The following is a 21,471-nucleotide window of genomic DNA, read 5'->3' as shown; positions in this document are numbered from 1 at the left end:
CTCCATCTATTACAGCCTTCTGGAGCCCCAGTTGCCGCCATTTTAATTTCTCTCCCAATTCCCACACCAACATGTTTGTCCTCTGCACAGGATCAGAAAAAAGCTGCAGAAAGTTGTAAACTCAGCCAGCTCCATCAGGGGCACTAGCCTCCCCAGTGCCCAGGACACCTCAAAAAGGTGATAGCTCAAAAAGGAAGCATCCATCATTAAGGACCTCCATCAAGTTGGACATGCCCTCTTCTCATTGCACCATCAGAGGAGATACAGGAGCCTGAAGAGAGACACTCAACATTTCAGGAACATCTTCTTCCCCTCTACCATCAGATTTGTGAATGAACACTACCACACTATTTTTCCTCAATTTCAAGTGAACTGCTCCTTCTCATTCCCTTTTCTCTTATCTTCTGATCTATCCAGTTCATCCTACACCGACTCTACTGTGTCAGTCATTTTCTTTCCCATCCTCAAGTCACTCCATCTGCCCATCACAGATACACACCTCTCCCCTACTTTTCCCAACTACCAACTCACTTCCCTTATTTGGACGGAGACTCTTTCTTATCAGACACAATTACCTGCAGCCCATGTTGTCTCTGCCTTTGTTGCCATTTCCACCCTTCCCACTTCCATCTGTCCATTAACCCTCCTCACCTCGACCTACCTACTGCTCGCCAGCTCTTACTCCACTCCTTCCCCTTATCTGTAGGCTGGGCACCTTTCACCCAAATGAAGGATTTCAACCCAAAACATCCATAGATGCTGCCTAACCTGCTGAGCTAACCCAGCATTTTGTTTGTTGCTTATCTCTCACCCATCCCACTCACTTCTCTATACTGGCTACCTTTCCTCTTTCCACTGTGAGGTAATGACTCAGAAGAGCAACCATCCTTTTGCCTCCACAAATGCTGCCTGACCTGCTGACTTCCTTCAGCAATTTGTTTCTTGTATAAAATTAGGCAAACTTATCCACTTCTTTAAATAGAACAGAAGAAAAGCTTCATTTCCTGTCATGGAAGTACTACTTAGGAGAATTTACACATTTCAGTATTAGTTCAAATTCAAGATTGCCTGAATTCAGTTGTGATGTTTAGAGCACTATAGCAGAGACCATCACCAGTTTTGTTTTAGCAGCTGGTCTGAATGAAATGCAAAGCTTCCCTCTTTCCCTCTTGTTGAAACTTTTGCTGCTTTTATCAGTACAATAAAATAATTTGACTATATTTAAACAGATTAAGAAGAAAGTGGGTTTAATGCCTGTCCCAGAATTCATAATACAGAAATTAAATGTTTTATTCAATGAAGTAAATGTTCATAAAATACTGTTCCTTTTTAAGAAATTATATTGGGAATTAAGTTGACAGGCAAATGCACTTCAAACCAACGTCCTCCAGCATCTTGTGTGTGCTGCTTTAGATTTCTAGCATCTGAAGACTTTCTTGTGTTTATAATATTACTAAAAATCCACTGTGTTAAATGCCTAGGCACACGAGTGAATCTGCAGATGCTGGAAATAAATAAAAACACAAAATGCTGGCAGAACTCAGCAGGCCAGACAGCATCTATGGGAGGAGGTAGTGACGACGTTTTGGGCCGAAACCCTTCATCAGGAGTGAAGTAACATGGGATGGTGGAGGGGGGGATAAGAAATGAGGGGAGGGATGAAGTAGAGAGCTGGGAAGTAATAGGCTGGAGGGAAATAGGCTGGGGAAAGGTGGAGAATTATGGGAAATAAAAGAGAAAGACAGGTAAGGCTGGGGGGGAGATTATAGTGAGGGGGGAAAAAGAGAGAGAAAGAGAACCAGACTAAAATAATAGATGGGGATAGGGGTAAGGTGGGGTAGGCGTATCAACGGAGGTCTGTGAGTTGGACGTTCATGCTGGCAGGTAGGAGGCTACCTAGGCGGGAGATAAGGTATTGCTCCATCGACCTGTGTGTGGCCTCATCTTGATGGTAGAGGAATCTCCCTGTGGCCACACACTTCAATTCTACAGACCACTACTACTCCGACCTGTCAGTCCATGGCCTCCTCTACCGTAAAGATGAGGCCACACGCAGGTCGATGGAGCAATACCTTATCTCCCGCCTAGGTAGCCTCCTGCCTGCCGGCATGAACATCCAACTCACAGACCTCCGCTGATACCCCTGCACCCCACCCTTACCCACATCCCTATCTATTATTTTAGTCTGGTTCTCTTTCTCTCTCTTTTTCCCCCCTCACTATAATCTCCCCCCAGCCCTACCTTTCTTTCTCTTTTATTTCCCATAATTCTCCACCTTCTCCCTAGCCCATTTCCCTCCAGGCTATCACTTTCCAGCTCTCTACTTCATCCCTCCTCCAACTTCTTATCCCCTCTCCACCATTCCATGTTACTTCACTCCTGATGAAGGGTTTTGGCCCAAAACGTCATCACTACCTCCTCCCATAGATGCTGTCTGGCCTGCTGAGTTCTGCCAGCATTTTGTGTATTAAATGCCTACCTCATTTGAACAAACAAAATACATCATGACATTGAAGGGGGGGTAGAAATTTGCAAAAATCTAGAAGCTATCGAATGTGTTGAAGTGATTGGGATCAAAAGGTTAATACAGATATTGAATACTCTGAGCAACAATCTCTTAACTGCAAACATAATTAAGTGGCACTTATATGGCACATGTGGTTCAGTCAAGCTATTGCATTTTAATGTTAATAACCCCGCAAAGAATTCTGCACTTATATAAAAATAATTTTAAAAGAATGGTAAAATCAAACACAATTTATCATTAGTTAATCCATTTAAGCACTGATAAATTATTAAAGGCTCATTTTTAACAATTATCATTTACAAATTCTTTTAAGAATTGCTGCTATTAAAAACGTTTTTCTATCAACATCCTAATACTATCTTCAATTCTTCCTGCCTTCATCATTACAGAGACAGACAGACATACTTTATTGATCCCGAGGGAAATTGGGTTTTGTTACAGCCGCACCAACCAAGAATAGTGTAGAAATATAGCAATATAAAACCACAAATAATTAAATAATAAACATCACTCTGAATAGCTGTCACAGTTTCTTTTGAGATCTCTATATTTTCCAGTTTGCCCCTATTCTTCACATTATGGTAGATTAATGGACTCAGTTCTAGAATGGAAGCACAAGCATTCCCTTTCTTCTGTAAAAGGAAAAGTGTTACAGTTGACGCACAGTAGTTCAAAGTAATGGAAATGAGTACCATCAGAATAATTCAAAAATATGAAGTGAGCAAAACACTTCAAACCACATTGAAAACTCAATGTGGTGCTCAATACTTAATTCCTAAAGCAGCCAGTTATGCTTCTATTTGAAAGTTGATTCAATGTTATCTTTTTCAAGCACACCAAGTTTCACAATATTATAAGCAACATTTTGATTTGCAGACATACTTACACTGTAGTGTGTTTTTAGGGTACAGTGAGGTGTTTGAAAGGAATTATCAGTTTTAATGTGCACTTACTGCTCTTTAACAATGTATTATTGTACTGCAATAATTTAAAACACTATTAGTGTTCTAACTGTAGTCACTAGTGAATATTCTACTGTATTCTCTGGAGGCAGGTTTCCAAGCCTGAAAGAAATGGTGATTTAAGATGCAGTCTTTTAAAACCTTGCAGAATAAGCCCACACTTGTTAATCAAAACTCCACTGTATGACATCCTCATGAAATACTAAAATATTTCACTTTCAAACAGTTATTTCTAGACTGTAGCCATTATTACTGCAGAAGCAGGAGGTGAATAAGTGACCGAGACAGCAGCAGCAACCCACGGGCTCCAACATTGATTAGATCCAAGCTAGTGTCAATCTTGCTGTGGTGTTTAAATGTAGCTATTAATCTCATGAGAACACATCAAAATAACCCTAATCTCGAGGAAGCAGACCAGAAGTTTACCAACAAGTGCCGTGGAAGTAGGTGGATTGGTGGTGTGTGTAGGGGTGATATTGAGGAGCAGTCTGATCCCAGGTTAGTGTTGGAGGGGGTCATCAAAATAATGTTCCTACATTATGCAGCTTTTAAATAAAATACAATTGAGAACACAAGTCATTCATAAGATCTCTATTTTAATATGAAGAGGGTTACTGCCTGAAACAGAAGGTTCAAATATCCAACTGGAGGGTATTAGACCCAATTAAAGATAAATACAAGTTCTCACAAGTAGAAATAGTTTTGAATTGATAATAAGCGCTGGGAAAGGCACAAGAGAACACCCTCCCCTTATTCTTGCAAAACCATATTTGAATGTCTCAGGGATTCCCAACCTGAGGTCTACAGACCCTTTGTAATGATGCAGGTGGTTCTGAACACAGTTGCAGACCGAGTCAGCATCAGCATTGGTCAAATGACTTCAAAAGTACTCAGTATAACTGTTTTACTACATTCAATTGTTCAGATTCCAACTAAAAGACACAGGCAACTTAAGAGTTTACAGAGAATATAACAAAATAAGCTTCAGATAAGTGGCAGATGTTCTCTTGTTTGTGATTGGAATACAGCACTGATGAAATGAGGACTTCCCACGATCAATGACATTGTAGACACTCTCCCACAAGGAAAAGAAACAAAATGTACATCAAGCAATGAATAGTCCAGCAGACTAGACTGAATTAAAAGTCAATACTTACGGACACAAAGATCTTCACTTTCATAGTACCCAGGACAACACTGAGATCTTCGCCTGTACATTGTTCTTAGGCCTCGACGGTAAGCCGTTTTGTAGCTGATTCTGTAGGAAATATTTATTATTATTGGCATCTAAAGATTAGTGTAACTCACACCTACAATAACTTTCTGTAAATGGATATAAAGTTCAAAATAAATATATAGTTTTTGAAGGTTCTAACAACTGATTTAAAATATAATGGGCAATTCACACGGTTAAAGTTCTGTGGTAAAAAGTGCAGTTAATTAATAAAAAAATCTTAACACATCTGTTTAAAAACATCTTTTTTACTTATATGTTTAATAGAAACATCTTGAAGTATTTAAATAGTTAAACTAATTAATAATGCAATTCAAATAATCTGGAAGTATTAACTTCAATATTAACTGCAATATCAAATTTTAACACAGAGAGGGTGATGGTAGGCCTATCCACTCTTTGTAAGCTTCCAATAATTCACAAATGCCAGGAGTCCAAAATGGGAAACAATTAGTTGACAAATACGAAAACTGGATTCAGGCCCAAAGTTAAAGTTCCTGTCAGTGAAAGCACTGTCCGATCTATGAAACCGTGAAACTGCTCTTATCATTCAGAGGAGGTACCAGAAAACAAATTAATATATAATAATAATTGAGAAATATTTTTTCTTTTGGAATGGCTATATGAAAGTATCTACATATAAAGCCAGTAATTTGTTGAGAAAGTTAAAGGCTATCATGCAGAAATTACAAAGCTCTGAATGGTCCAAAGTTTTAGATAGATCGTTGAAATTTTTTTTTAACTTCTATTCAGTACCTCTAGAGATTTAAATAAAATCATGACAATCCTCTCCTGATTAATGACCATGGCCTAAACTAATTGATAAGATAACTACCATTCTAATGTATGCACTAATTTAAGAATTATATGCTATGGGGTGTCATTTAAAGATTTTTTTTCTTGAAGATCAGCTTCAGTCACCACAGTAGCTGCCAAGAACAAGAAATGCACCAGCAAACTATTAAATTACTTCAGAAATAATATTTTTTTATCTAGATAATACATAGTTGCTCTATTTCAAACCAACCTGTGTCTGGTACATTTAAACCAATTGAGAATATCAGTGCATCTAGTATAGTAGACCTGGTCAAAGGGATGCGCATATGATTCTTGAACAGTGACAGCATAACTGGAAAAAATACACAGAAAATAATTTTAATGCACAAATTATCTGAAAATGAGAACAAACAAAATTACAAACATATACACTCAGTGGCTACTTTATTAGGTAGACCTGTACATCTGCTCATTAATATAAATATCTAAGCAGCCAATCATGTGGCAGAAACTCAAGCATAAAAACATGCAGATGTGGTCAAGAGGTTCAGCTGGTGTTCAGACCTAACATTAGAACAGGAAAGAAATGTGATCCAAGTGACTTTGATCATAGATTGATCAATGGTACCATAAGGGGTGGTTTGAGTATTTCAGAAACTCCAGATCTTCTGGGATTTTCACACACAACATTCTTTAGCGTTTTCAGAGAATGATGCGAGAAACAAGAAAGATCCAGTGAGTGGCAGGTCTGTGGGCAAAAACACCTTGTTAATAAGAGAGGTCAAAGAAAATGGCCAGATTGGTTCAACCTGTCAGGAAGGTGACAATAACGCAAAAAAAAACATGTTACAACAGTGGTGTACAGAAGAGCATCTCTGAATGCACAACACATTGAACCTTTAAGTGGGTGGGCTGCAGCAGCAGAAGACAATGAACATACACTCAGTGGCTACTTATTATGTACAGGACATACCTAATAATGTGGCCATTGAGTATATAATAACGACAAGGCCAATTACTGATGTACTGAAATATTAATAGCTTTTGTTTACACATCACTTTCTTCCAAAAAACATACAGTATGTGGACTTTTAAATTTATGGAAATGTTAGGGTATAGTTCAAATATAATAGGCAATCATACACAAGTGAGGAATTTGTGCCATAATTTGAACAGAAATTAGCAAGCTTTTACAGATGTATGGTCGACACATTCTGACCAGTTGCATCACAGCCTAGTATGGAGACTCCAGAACACAGAATTGAAAGAGAGTTGTCGGCCATCTCCATCATGAGTATAGGACTCCCCACCATTGAGCACATCTTCAAAAGATGATGCCTCAAGAAGGAGGCATCCATCATTAAGGATGCCCATACTGGGATATACCCTCTTTTCCTTACTACTATCAGGAAGGAGGTACAGGGGCTTAAAGATGCACACTCAACATTTTAGGAACAGCTTCTACCTATCCACCTTTAGATTTCTGAACAGTCAATGAGCCTCCAATCTGATGGCATTAACATCGCTTTTCGAACTTCTGGTAACGCACCACCCTGCCCCCCCCCCCCATCATTCCCAATTCCCATCTCTCTCTCTCTCACCTTATCTCCCCATCCTCTCCCTCTGGTGCTCCTCCCCCTTTTCTTTTTTCCATTGCCTTCCGTCCTCTCCCATCAGATTTCCCCTTCTCCAGCCCAGTTTGTCTTTCAACAATCAATTTACCAGCTCTTTACTTCATCCCCCTCCCCTCATGGTTTCACCTATCACCTTCTGTTTCTTCCCCCCCACCTTCTAACTCTGATTTCTCATCCATTTTTCTCCAGTCCTCAGCCCAAAACATCAACTGTACTCTTTTTCCACAGATGCTGCCTGGCCTGCTGAGTTCCTCCAGCATCTTTTGTGATGTTGCTCGGATTTCCAGCATCTACAAATTTTCTCTTGTTTGTGAACAATACCTTGTTATTTCTCTTTCATGCTCTCCTTGGATTCTTATTCCAACTTCTTTATGCCTTGCATTGTACTGCTGCCAAAGAGTTCAAAGAGTTGAACTGCATGTGCATGTAATGAGAGCAGCATTACTCATCTCCTTCTCCCTTAGGCCACAAACTCATCAATCACCTCTGCTGTGGACCACCTGGAGGTCCAAGACGCTCTCGTTACATGCACGTGCAGTTCAACTCTTTGAGTGATAATGCAGAAAGTTTGAAGTTAATAACTCATCACCTTCTACCTCAGGCCACGAACTTATCAATCACCCCTCGTAAATAGTCAATTTTTTGGGCTCAGATCCTTCATCAGGGCTCAAGGTCCTGCTTTCTAAAAGTCAATTGCCTTCTGAAGAGGAAATATTCTGTCCTTTACTCCTTTATAACTGTGGCTGAACTCAAGATTCATGAGTACAAACCTTACAATTTTCTATTGGAGCATTCCAATGTCTACTTTTATCAATCATTTGATTCTGTCAATGAAATTCCAAGTTTGCTACATTTCTCTGAGGGAATCAGACACATAGCTGTAACTGTTTAATAATCAACATTTAATCCCAAAGGGCAGTAAAGGCCACTCACTGCAAGTCCCCATTGCTATGTGATTTATTAATGTCTACTTGACAAAGTCATCATGCGATATACAGCAAATCAATACCAGTATTTAATCTAGCTTTTCTCTTGATTAGAATGTTGCACTCATACCAATTTGCTCAATCAATAGCTTGAGATGCGCTTTTGGTTTGCAAATGCTTTTTATCAAAATAGTAGGAAGGTTTGGCTGCTTGATTAACCTTAATAATCATTCTAATAATTAATGTGTTGCTACTTTAACAAGGTTGTTTTAAATGACCTTGTTCTTTTATGTTTATAATATATACCTCATACTTTGCATTCTGTTACTTATAGGTCTTTTATTTTTATTCCTCTTTTTTTCAAATAACTGTTTAACCAGGAAATAGAGGATACTAATTTTTGTTTGATGGAAACATCTAGCCATGTGGGTAAAACTGAGTTGTATCTTAACAGATTTTTTCCTTAACATAATATAATCACTCCTTGTAAAACAAGAGATGATACACTAAACTTATAAATAATAAATATTGCAACTTAGATTTATTAATTGCCATATCAGATAAAAAATTGTTTTTATTTAAAACTTCTCATCAGCCATGTTAGAAAATTGAATTTGTCACTTTAAAAGTAGATTAGTATTTTTTATATTTCTTTATCCAATATTCAAATTCTTTTTATTATGCTCATTGTATAGTCCCTAATTAATGTTATATTTCCTTTCTTTGTAGCACATAATTATTTAACCACAGATTCATTATAGAATGGATTGATACCATATAAATTTATTTCATTCATACAATCACAATAATTTTATTTGGGATTAAAGAAAAACAAATTTCACAACATATGCCAATGGTATTAAACCTGATTCTGATTCATCTATTTTTTTAAAAATCTAATTTGTAAATAATAATGACATTAAGTTAAAATTGTTTCATAACCTTATAGAACTACAAAAGAATGCAATTGTACATTTGCTGATGAGTGAGATGGAGCAAAAAGTAACAGATTACAAGACTCAGACTGAAAGGAATGCTGTGTTATGCCTTGTGCCAAATATAGGTATGTTACCACAATGGGGTAACTGATCAATGAGCTACCTGTTACAAGCTGGTAATCAAAATTATCTTTACCATAGAAACAACAAACTAAGTTAATATGATGTGAATGAAATAGAAACTGTTTTACATACCAGATATGGTGTGGCATGAAAACTCCTGTTACCCTATTTTGGGTTAATTGAAAAGGTGTTTTTGCACTTTTATCCTACATCTCTTCCACTACTCAAGTCTAGTCAGAGACTTTCATAAGAAAATGTTATCAAAATCTTTCTACAATACTGTACATTTTACAAGGAAGCTTGCTATCAACATTTTAAAATATTTTTCCAAAACAAAAGTAAGATTTTTTTTGCAGAGGAACTACCATCATGCTTGATTTTCAGTACCACCTGATGATTTGCAGTTTTTTTAGTTCTATTTGCACCCCAATATTTTAACAAATACATACATAGGATCAGGCCAGAAAATCCACATTCAAGCATCTTCAAAAACAGGCTTCTAATTGAATATGAATGTTTCTACTAAATTCCATGAAAGTAAAGAAGAAGGAATAAACAAAAAAAGGATTGCATTTACCTTTCCCAGTGGCTGCACACATTAGGATCATCGGGGTTTAAACACCACACCACTCTTTCAAGGTAACAAATTAGAAAAACCCATTGGCACCAACTCAGGACAGCGCCAACCATTCTCTCAAATCTAAAGAAAACAAGGAATTAATTAAAATCCATTGTAAGTGATTCTTAAAATCCAGTACACATGCAAGTATCTACATCAATGAGAATATTTCACATATCAGGGTCCTGTGAAACACTAAAAATTATTAAGTATTAGAAATCAATGTATAGAAACAGGAGATGTACATAAAAATTTTAAAATTTTTGGATGCTGGGAAAGTGAAATTGAAATATAAAATTCTGGAAACTCAGTAGGTCAATCATCTTCTGTGGAAAGGGAACCTTTTATAAGACTGTAAGACAATGGAGTAGGATTACACCATTCAGCCCATCAATTCTGCCTGTAAAGGCCTAAGTCCTCTACTTTCTGCCTGTTTCTGAGCTTGTCTAAATACCTCTCAAATGTTGCTATCATTCCTGATTTCACCATCTTCCCAGGCAGCAGTTATAAGATAGGTATTTTATTAGTGTCCGTATAATAAAACTCACAACCCTGTCATAAAAAAGCCTAGCACCACAAGTAACCTGCTATAATACATTCATCAATTGTGGAAAATTTCAACACAACTTAGCAAAGTATCTTACACAGAGGGAAGTGATGTGCAGGTAAGGAGATAAGGTGAGAAAGCAAAACAGGAATGGGGAATGGTGAAGGGGGAGGGGTAGCAATTACTGGAAGATAAAGAAATCTATGTTCATGCCATCAGATTGTAGGCTTCCCAGTCAGAATATAAGATGGTGTTCCTCTAATCTGAATGTGGCCTCGACGCAGCCGTAGATGAAGACATGGACTGACATATCTGAATGGGAATGGGAAGTAGAATTGAAATAGGTAGCCACCAGGAGATCTAAGTTTTTCTGGTGGATAAGAGCATAGGTGCTCGGCGAAGTGGTCTCCTAATCTAAGTTAAGTCTCACCGACACACAGGAGGCCACCAGACACAGTAGGTGACCCCAACAGGCTCACAGGTGAAGTGTTGCCTCACCTGGAGGGAACTGTTTGGAGCCCTGAACAGGAGTGAGGGAGGAGGTGTAGGGGCAGGAGTGGCACTTGTTCAGAATCAGAATCAGGTTTATTATCACCAGCATGTGACGTGAAATTTGTTAACTTAGTAGCAGCAGTTTAATCTAGCAGAGAGAGAGAAAAATAATAATAATAATAATAAAATAAAACATACTAATAATCAATAAACAAGTAAATCAATTACATATATTGAATTCGTTATGAAAACTATGCAAAATCAGAAATACTGTATATTTAAAAAAGTGAGGTAGTGTCCAAAGCTTCAATGTCCATTTTAGGAATCGGATGGCAGAGGGGAAGAAGTTGTTCCTGAATCACTGAGTGTTCGCCTTCAGGCTTCTGTACCTCCTACCTGACAGCAACAGTGAGAAAAGGACATGCCCTGGGTGCTGGAGGTCAATAATGCAGACTGCCCTTTCTGAGACACTGCTCCCTAAAGATGTCCTGGGTACTTTGTAGGCTAGTACCCAAGATGGAGCTGACTAGATTTAGAACCTTCTGCAGCTTCTTTTGGTCCTGTGCAGTAGCCCCTCCATACCAGACAGTGATGCAGTCTGTCAGAATGCTCTCCACGGTGCAGCTATAGAAGTTTTTGAGTGTTCCACTTGCAAGGATGAGTAGCGGGAGGGAGATCAGTGAGGAGGGAGGAATGGACAAGGGAGTCATATAGAGAACGATCCTTGCAAAAGGCGGAAAGTGGAACGGAAGGAAAGATGTGCTTGATGATGGGATCCTGTCAACCATTACAATTCCACTTCCCATTCCCATTCTGACATGTCAGTCCATGATCACCTCTACTGCCATGATGAGGCCACACTCAGGGTGTGCAGCCTCCAACCTGATGGAATGAAAATCGATTTCTTGAACTCCGCTAAGTGCCATCCCCACCTTCACCATTCCTATTTCCCTCTTGCACCTTATCTCCTTACATGCCCATCACCTCCCTCTGGTGCTCCTCCTCTGTCCTTTCTTCCATGGTCTTCTACCCTCAGCTGTCAGATTCCCTCTTCTCCCTTATCTAGCCCTTTATCCCTTTTACCTATCAAATTCCTAGGCCTTTACTTCACTCCCTCCCCCTCTCCCAGTTTCACCCATCACCTGCCACATTGTACTTCTTCCTCCCTTGTCCCCACCGTCTTGTTCTGACTTCTCATCTTTTTTACCAATCCTGATGAAGGGGCTCGGCCTGAAACGTCAACTGTTTACTCTTTTCCATTCATACAGCCTGGCCTGCTGAACTCCTCCAACATTTTGTATGAGTTGGTTAAATAAAAAGAAGATGCATGTTCAATGTGTTAGGATTTGTTCTGAAACAAAAAAAAACCAAATCTGCTCCATCAAATAAAGCAGTGCTTCCTCACTGGAACTACTTCTTATCATATCATATAGACTGACAGCAGGCTTTTAAAAATTCCTGATACCATTTTCCTGAATTAAAGTTACTCAAATTCATTTCGGGGTCAAAGATGTCATCTACATATAATTCAGATCTAAATATTAGAAATATCAGTTCTGATATTTAAATGTATTGAAAGATTTACATTCGGATGCAAGTAGTATCTCAGATCATATGTATAACAAAGTTATTTCATCATTCATTCAAATATCAAGGGGTTTCAGTGAACACACAAACCTCATAAAATTTTTTAAACCATTTCATTAAATAACCAAATGAAAATATGACACTGTTTCTTCTGGGCTGACAACTACATGAGATTACAAATACTGTATAGTGACATAAAAATTATCATGTAATACATAAAGTTCAGGATTCAAAGTAAAGCTATTTTGAAAGTACATGTATGTCACCATATACAACACTGAGATTCATTTCCTTGCAGGCAGTCATAGTGAATACAAGTTTGTGCAAATGAGACACACAAAATGCTGGTGGAACACAGCAGGCCAGGCAGCATCTATAAGGAGAAGCACTGTCGACGTTTTGGGCCGAGACCCTTCGTCAGGACCTTTCTCCTTATAGATGCTGCCTGGCCTGCTGTGTTCTACCAGCATTTTGTGTGTATTGTTTGAATTTTAAGCATCTGCAGATTTCCTTATGTTGTGCAAATGAGTTTCGGTTTCATTTTTTAAAATTCAGAATGCAGACTTATTGAGTGTTCCACAAAGTCAGTAATTTTCCTTCCAGTTCATCCATGCATCTGTTATAAGTGATGAACAGACCTGATGGTCAATGGGGTGCAGAGTTAACCATTCCCAACCCCCCCCCCCCCCCGAGAACTACGAACTATTGCTGTTGTTATGTTGCTCATGAGAGAGAGATAAAGCCCAGGCAAGAACATTTGCTACAGATAAGAGGGGGAGAGAGACTGTTGATTTACTGTATTTTGACTCTTCCTGGATTATTTACTTTCCACTACAAGGACTTTGCTTTGCTTGTTAACATTCCTCAGGAGATAGCAGGAGTGGCCTGATTTGATGGACACGGTCATTCAGAGTTGATGGATAGCTGAGACCCCGTGAGTGGAGATAAAAAGACAGGTCTGGAGAGACACCTTTCAGACACACCAGTGGACAGTGACTGAGTGTTGGGAACCCACAGAAAGGTGGGGGCTTCGGAGACCGAACCAGGAGATCGGTCAGTAAAGCTCACAGTGTTACAGCAGGGCCGGTGGGGACTTGTGTGTGTGTCCACTCATGCCAGAGTGATGAGTCCACCACAGAAGAACAGTCTAGCTGAAGACCAGAGGGATCATAACTGAATGACCAGAACGATACGACGGATTAAGAAAGCCACAAAAAGGTTTGCCTGCTGCAACTGTTGCTATTACATCTCGCTCTCTCTCTCTCTCTCTCTCTCCAACAATTTCAACGCAACAACCATAACTACTTCAGCATTTATGAACTGAACTCTATACTTTCCTATGACAATTCATTTACCCCTAGACATCGATGGAACTTGTTTATTATTGATTATTATTATTCCTACACTTTTAGGTTTATTATTGCTAACTTGTGATAGATGCATATTTGCATTTTTGATATTGTATTGTGTAGTTTACAAATAAACACCTTTAGTTTGGTACCACCAGACTCCAACGGATTCTTCTTTCTCTGCTGGTCAGACACCCAGTTACAGGGTACGTAACACATCTAACATGATGAGTCTACAGGAGGCTGGATACGGCCGGTCTTGGGGTTGGAAGACTGGCAGAGCTTGTGGGTGGGTGCATGAGTGGGAGAATAGGACTTGTTTTGTTGCTTTCTGAGTTCAGCTTTGTTTTGTTGTGTGTTGTCCTGCTGAGCACTGTGGGCATGCTATGTTGAAGCCAGAATGTGTGGCGATGCTTACAGGCTGCCCCCAGCAAATGCTTGGGTATGTTGGTTGTTTGACACAAATGACACATTTCACTGTATGTTTCCATGTACATGTGACATGCAACACGCAAGAAGATGGCACCAGTGAACTACACTACCAAGGGCGACATCCTCGAGACAGGTCACAGAGCAATTCCTTTCTTTTCTATTACATCTTGTTTTTATTTCAGATGTGGATCAATAACCGTTGGAGCTTGTTGTCTATATTCTGGCATTATGTTTTCAGACCAATCAGACAATATGGCACTTTGCCATTTCCGTGACTGTACCACAAGGCTGCAAGCAAAGCATGTGGCATGGAGGCCAAGAAGCCTGGAGACAGGGTGAAAGCCTATGATTGATTCGATCTCTTGCCAGTCTCACCAATCAAAAGCCTGAAAAAGATTGAAATTATTGAGGTGGGTGCACAGGCAAGCAAGTGTTCAGTGTCATCCACCTGCTTGGCGGAAGGTATCTACATGTGATTGTCTCCCTCTTGCAGCTGCCGAGAGAAGGTCCTTGCTTTCAAATGCTCACTCTCTCTCCCTCAATGCTGTCAGAGGATGGTACCGGAGTATTGATGTGGTTTGTGGACTCTAATTCATGTTTATGGAGGAGTATGCCTCATGTTCAACTCATCTTGGTGCACAAATATATCAGTCCCAATTCTGCTCACCAGACCTGGAGTACCTGGCAGTTAAGTGCTGTCCTTTTTACCTACCACGGGAGATTTCTGGGGATCATTTTGATAGCAGTATACATTCCACCTCAGGCCAATGTCAATCAGGCTTTAGATGATCTGAGCAATGGGACCAACATGCATGAAACAGTGCATCCTCACGCTGTCACCATTGTTTTGGGGGATTTTAACCAGGCCAGTCTGAAAAAATCTCTAAGCTATTACCATCAACAAATCACTTGCAATACCAGAGGAAACAACACAATGGACCACTGTTACACAACCATCAAGAATACCTATCATTCTATTCCATGCCCTCACTTTAGGAAGTCTGATCATCTGGCTGTACTTCTACTCCCTCAGTATAGGCAGAGAGTGAAGACTGCAGCACCAGTAGTGAGGACCAAAAAGGTATGGACAAGGGAAGCACAGAAACGTTTACAGGACTGCTTTGAATCAGTGGACTGGACTGTATTCAGGAATTCATCTTCGAATCTGGATGAGTATGCTGCAGTTGTTACTGACTTCATTAAAACCTGTGTGGATGAGTGTGTGCCTACAAAGACATTCCCATACAATGTATATTCCCAAACCAAAAGCTGTGGATGAACCAGGAGGCATGTCGTCTGCTGAAGGCTAGATCTATGGCATTCAAGTCTGGTGACCCAGGCCTGTACCAGAAAACCAGGTATAATTTGTGGAGGACTATTTCTAGGGCAAACAGACATCTTTGAACAAGGTTGGTGGTGACATCATATGTACGACAACTCTGGTAGGGTTTGCAAGACATTACTTCCTACAAAGCATAACCTAGTAGCATGAATAGCAATGATGCTTCACTACCAGATAAACTCAACACCTTTTTTGCCCACTTTGAAAGGGAGACTATAACTATCAGCTGTGAAGATCCCTGTAGAACCTGATGACCCTGTGATCTTTATCTCAGAGGTTGATGTTAGGCTGTCTCTAAAGAGAGTGAAGGTCCTAATAGAGTGCCTGGTAAGGCTCTGACAACCTTTGCAAACCAGCTGGCGGGAGTATTCAAGGAAATTTTCAACATCTCCCTGCTATGGGAAGAAGTTCTCACTTGCTTCAAAAGGGGAACAATTATACCAGTGCAACAGAAGAATAATGTGAGCTGCCTTAATGACTGTCACCTGGTAGCACTCATATCTGCAGTGATGAAATGCTTTGAGAGGTTGTTCATCACTAGACTGAACTCCTGCCTCAGCAAGCACCTAGGCCCATTGCAAATGGCCTATCGCCACAATAGGTCAACAGCAGATGCAATCTCAATGGCTCTTCACACAGCTTTAGACCACCTGAACAACACAAACACCTATGTCAGGATGCTGTTCATCGACTATAGCTTAGCAGTTAATACCATCATTCCCACAATCCTCATTGAGAACCTGGGCTTCTGTACCTCCATCTGCAATTGAATCCTCAACTTCCTAACTGGAAGACCACAGTCTGTATGGATTGGTGATAACATCTCGTCCTGACGATCAACACTGGTGCACCTCTGGGGTGTGTGCTTAGCCCACTGCTCTACGCTCTCTATAGCCATGACTGTGTGGCTACCATCTATAAATTTGCTGATGATACTACCATTGTTGGTAGAATCTCAGGTGGTGACGAGAGGGCATACAGGAGTGAGATATGCCAACTAGTGGAGTAGTGTTGCAACAACAACCTGGCACTCAATGTCAGTAAGATGAAAGAGCTGATCGTGAACTTCAGGAAGGGTAAGATGAAGGAACACAAACCAATCCTCATAGAGGGATCAGAAGTGAAGAGAGTGAGCAGTTTCAAGCTCCTGGGTGTCAAGATCTCTGAGGATCTAACCTGGTCCCAAAATATTGATGCAGTTGTAAAGAAGGCAAGACAGCAATTACACGTCATTAGAAGTTTGAAGAGATTTGGTCAGTCAACATTATCAAGCACCCAGGGCATGCCCTTTTCTCACTGCTACCATCAGGTAGGAGATACAGAAGCCTGAAACCACACACTCAGCAATTCAGGAACAGCTTCTTCCCTTCTGCTGTTCAATTTCTAAATGGACATTGAACCCTTGAACACTACCTCACATTTTTAATATATATTATTTCTGGGTTTTTTTCACAATTTTTTAATCTATTGAATATACGTATACTGTAATTTATTTACTTATTTATTATTATTATTTCTTCTAGATTATGTACTGCATTGAACTGCTGCTGCTAAATTATCAAATTTCATGACACATGTGTTGGGGAGCATTTCGGGTCCAGTGATCACAATAGCATTAGCTTCAATATAATTATGGAGAAGGACAGGACAGGACCTAGAGTTGAGATTTTTGATTGGAGAAAGGCTAACTTTGAGGAGATGCGAAAGGATTTAGAGAGAGTGGATTGGGTCAAGTTGTTTTATGGGAAGGATGTAATAGAGAAATGGAGGTCATTTAAGGGTGAAATTATGAGGGTACAGAATCTTTATGTTCCTGTTAGGTTGAAAGGAAAGGTTAAAGGTTTGAAAGCACCATGGTTTTCAAGGGATATTAGAAATTTGGTTCGGAAAAAGAGGGATGTCTACAATAGATATAGACAGCATGGAGTAAAGGAATTGCTCGAGGAATATAAAGAATGTAAAAGGAATCTTAAGAAAGAGATTAGAAAAGCTAAAAGATACGAGGTTGGTTTGGCAAATAAGATGAAAGTAAATCCGAAAGGTTTCTACAGTTATATTAAAAGCAAGAGGAGAGTGAGGGATAAAATTGGCCCCTTAGAGAATCAGAGTGGTCAGCTATGTGTGGAGCTGAGGGAGATGGGAGAGATTTGGAACGATTTCTTCTCTTCGGTATTCACTAAGGAGAAGGATATTGAATTGTGTAAGGTGTGGGAAACAAGTAAGGAAGTTATGGAACCTATGACAATTAAAGAGGTGGAAGTACTGGCGCTTTTAAGAAATTTAAAAGTGGATAAATCTCCAGGTCCTGAAAGGATATTCCCCAGGACCTTGAGGAAGTTTGTGTAGAAATAGCAGGAGCTCTGACGGAGATCTTTAAGATGTCATTAGAAATGGGGATTGTGCCGGAGGATTGGCGTATTGCTCATGTGGTTCCATTGTTTAAAAAGGGTTCTAGAAGTAAGCCTAGCAATTATAGACCTGTCAGTTTGACATCAGTGGTGAGTAAATTAATGGAAAGTATTCTTAGAGATAGTATTAATAATTATCTGGATAGACAGGATCTGATTAGGAGTTGCCAGCATGGATTTGTGCGTGGAAGGTCATGTTTGACAAACCTTATTGAATTTTTTGAAGAAGTTATGAGGAATGTTGACGAGGGTAAGGCAGTGGATGTAGTCTATATGGACTTCAGCAAAGCCTTTGACAAAGTTCCACATGGAAGGTTAGTTAAGAAGGTTCAGTCGTTAGGTATTAATGCTGGAGTAATAAAATGGATTCAACAGTGGCTAGATGGGAGTTGCCAGAGAGTAGTGGTGGATAATTGTTTATCGGGATGGAGGCCGGTGACTAGCGGGATGCCTCAGGGATCTGTTTTGGGCCCAATGTTGTTTGTAATGTACATAAATGATCTGGATGATGGGGTGGTAAATTTGGATTAGTAAGTATGCTGATGATACTAAGGTAGGAGGTGTTGTGGATAATGAGGTGGGTTTTCAAAGCTTGCAGGTAGATTTATGCCGGTTAGAAGAATGGGCTGAATGTTGGCAGATGGAGTTTAATGCTGAGAAGTGTGAGGTTCTACATTTTGGCAGGAATAATTCAAATAGAACATACAGGGTAAATGGTAGGGCATTGAGGAATGCAGAGGAACAGAGAGATCTAGGAATAACAGTGCATAGTTCCCTGAAGGTGGAGTCTCATGTAGATAGGGTGGTGAAGAAGGCTTTTGGAACGCCGGCCTTTATAAATCAAAGCATTGAGTACAGAAGTTAGGATGTAATGTTAAAATTGTACAAGGCATTGGTAAGGCCAAATTTGGAATATTGTGTGTAGTTCTGGTCACCGAATTATAGGAAAGATATCAATAAATTAGAGAGAGTGCAGAGACAATTTACTAGGATGTTACCTGGGTTTCAGCACTTAAGTTACAGAGAAAGGTTGAACAAGTTAGGTCTCTATTCATTGGAGCATAGAAGGTTGAGGGGGGATTTGATCGAGGTATTTATAATTTTGAGAGGGATAGATAGAGTTGACGTGAATAGGCTGTTTCCATTGAGAGTAGGGGAGATTCAAACGAGAGGACATGATTTGAGAGTTAGGGGGCAGAAGTTTAAGGGAAACACAAGGGGGTATTTCTTTACTCAGAGAGTGATAGCTGTGTGAAATGAGCTTCCTGTAGAAGTAGTAGAGGCCAGTTCAGTTGTGTCATTTAAGGTAAAATTGGATAGGTATATGGACAGGAAATGAGTGGAGGGTTTTGGGCTGAGTGCGGGTAGGTGGGAGTAGGTGAGATTAAGAGTTCTGCATGGACTAGGAGGGCCAAGATGGCCTGTTTCCGTGCTGTGATTGTTATATGGTTATATGGTTATATGCCGGTGATAATAAACCTGATTCTGACTCTGATATGTTCTAGTTTTCTGGTTGCTCCTTTTGTTGTTGTTAGCTTGGGTGATTTTGAATTGGAGCGGCCTGCAGATAATGAACGCTGAGCTGAACTGAGATACGCCTTCATTTTTTGCACGTAGCTGGGAGGGGGTGTTTGAATTTTTTTTCTTTGAATGAGTTCCATGGTTCTTTGTTCCATGGCTGTCTGTGGGATAAATCTCAGAGTTGTATCCTGCATACATACTGTGATAATAAATGTACTTTGAATAAATAAATCTGAATGAATATGATTGCACTGCAGCAGACAGGAAGCTTTACAATAGGTAGTCAAAACTGTCCAATGCATCACTGGCACCAGACTATCCACCATCAAGGTCATGTGTACAGAAAGGTGCCGGGACAAGGCAGCAACATCATGAAGGATCCCATCCCTCCTGCTCATGGACCGTTTGCCACACTTCCATCAGGGAGGAGGCTGCTTGCCATCCATGCCCAGACCACCAGACTTAAAAACAGTTATTTTCCCCAAGCAGCAAGGCCAATTAACACCCACCACTACTTTATCATTTCTAACCAGAATCACCTTATGTATAGACACTCCTGTACTTAGCATCACCTTATTGACAGATAATAAGCTACCTTATGTACAGTATATATATTTATTGTGTGTGTTTTTATTGTTATTATTGTGTTCTTTACCTTACTGTGTGTTTTTGTGCTGTATAGGATCCAGAGAAACAATTATTTTGTTCTCCTTACACAAGTATACTGGAAATTACATTAAACAATCTTGAATCTTGAGTCTGGATGGTGTCCAATACATGACTGGATATGTCACCTAAGATTATGAATAATGCATGCTTGGTTCACAGGTGTTCACAATTGTCCTGATGCTTGTTTTATCATTAATTAAGCCACAGAGTCCAATCACGTTTATTTTATGTAAATACTTACCTGTCACAATGGATCTGCCTCAGGTATCCCCCTGCAATTGCAATTTGGCCCACGGACTTCATTTTAGCAATGAATTTTGGGGTAACAGTTAATTTTCAATTTGGTGTCTTCAGTTAATAAAATTCTGCATATTATGGGGAAAAGGCAGTTATATGCTGATCGTTCACAGATCACTCAAATCCTCAACTATTTGAACAATGCACTGTTAAGATCAAACCATTGAAAATAATTGTCATGAGCCATGTCTTTAAACAAATTAAGGTTTACTGATTTGAGTTTTATGTTGGATTTATTGAGGATGAAGAGGATTTCAGGAAAATGATCACATAGCAAGTTCAGCCAGATAAGTAGGAGGCTTCCAAAAGGGACAAGCAGCCATTGCAGGAGAACCCGGTGGCTTTGAATAGTTTGGTGGGGGGGGGGGAATGAAAGAAGGAAACAGCCCCAACCCCTCAGGTGATAAAGACCAGGAACCAAATCACTGTGACCATAACTGGCTCAGTTATATCACAGGGAAGGCCAAAGTCGAGGCAATCAGTAGTGACAAGGGACTCAATAATCAAGGGTAAAGGCAATTGTATAGCTCCAAGCAAGACTCTATGATAGTATCAACACGTACAAAAGCTGGATGAACTCAGCAGGTCGGGCAGCATCAGGCCGAGACCCTTCACATTGACTGCTCATTTCAACGGATGCTGCCCGACCTGCTGAGTTCATCCAGCTTTTGTATGTGGTGATTTGACCACAGCATCTGCAGTGTACTTTGTGTCTAGGATAGTATGCTACCTGCCTGGTACTAGAGTCAACCATGTCTCTGTGCAGGTGCAGGACAATGAGAGAAAGCAATAATTTTATCTTTTCCAGGCGATCACAATGGATTAATGGTAAATTATGCTGACTTGTTCACCACGTTAAGCAGCACACAACACATAAAATCTCCACACAGACAGGGCAAACACTGAGAACATCCCAGACAATTTAGGATTGCAAATTCTCAAATTCTGGAGACCAAATCGAATACAAGACAAAAGTAATTTTATTCATTAAAGGCTGTGTCAACCAACACTTCTCATGTTTAATTGGGTACTATAAAGCATTGCTAAATTTATCTTCCTGCTTAGCAGAAATTTAGCAACTGGAAGT

General features: G+C 39.8%; 1 protein-coding gene across 1 annotated transcript in view; it reads right to left on the bottom strand.

The window, feature by feature from the left end:
• The window catches only part of megf11 (multiple EGF-like-domains 11), a 398,256-nt gene that overhangs the window by 329,766 nt on the left and 47,019 nt on the right, over positions 1-21,471 (bottom strand). The window contains exons 2-4 of the mRNA XM_059953080.1: positions 9,699-9,821; positions 5,751-5,852; positions 4,647-4,747 (exon numbers count right to left, since the gene is read on the bottom strand). Coding sequence (XP_059809063.1) covers positions 4,647-4,747; positions 5,751-5,852; positions 9,699-9,811 — 316 coding nt within the window. The 5' untranslated portion in view covers positions 9,812-9,821. The remainder of the gene's footprint in view (positions 1-4,646; positions 4,748-5,750; positions 5,853-9,698; positions 9,822-21,471) is intronic.

The sequence above is a fragment of the Hypanus sabinus genome, chromosome 28 (genome assembly GCF_030144855.1).
Source record: "Hypanus sabinus isolate sHypSab1 chromosome 28, sHypSab1.hap1, whole genome shotgun sequence".
Taxonomy (NCBI): Eukaryota; Metazoa; Chordata; class Chondrichthyes; order Myliobatiformes; family Dasyatidae; genus Hypanus; species Hypanus sabinus.
This window is presented reverse-complemented; position numbering and strand designations above follow the sequence as displayed.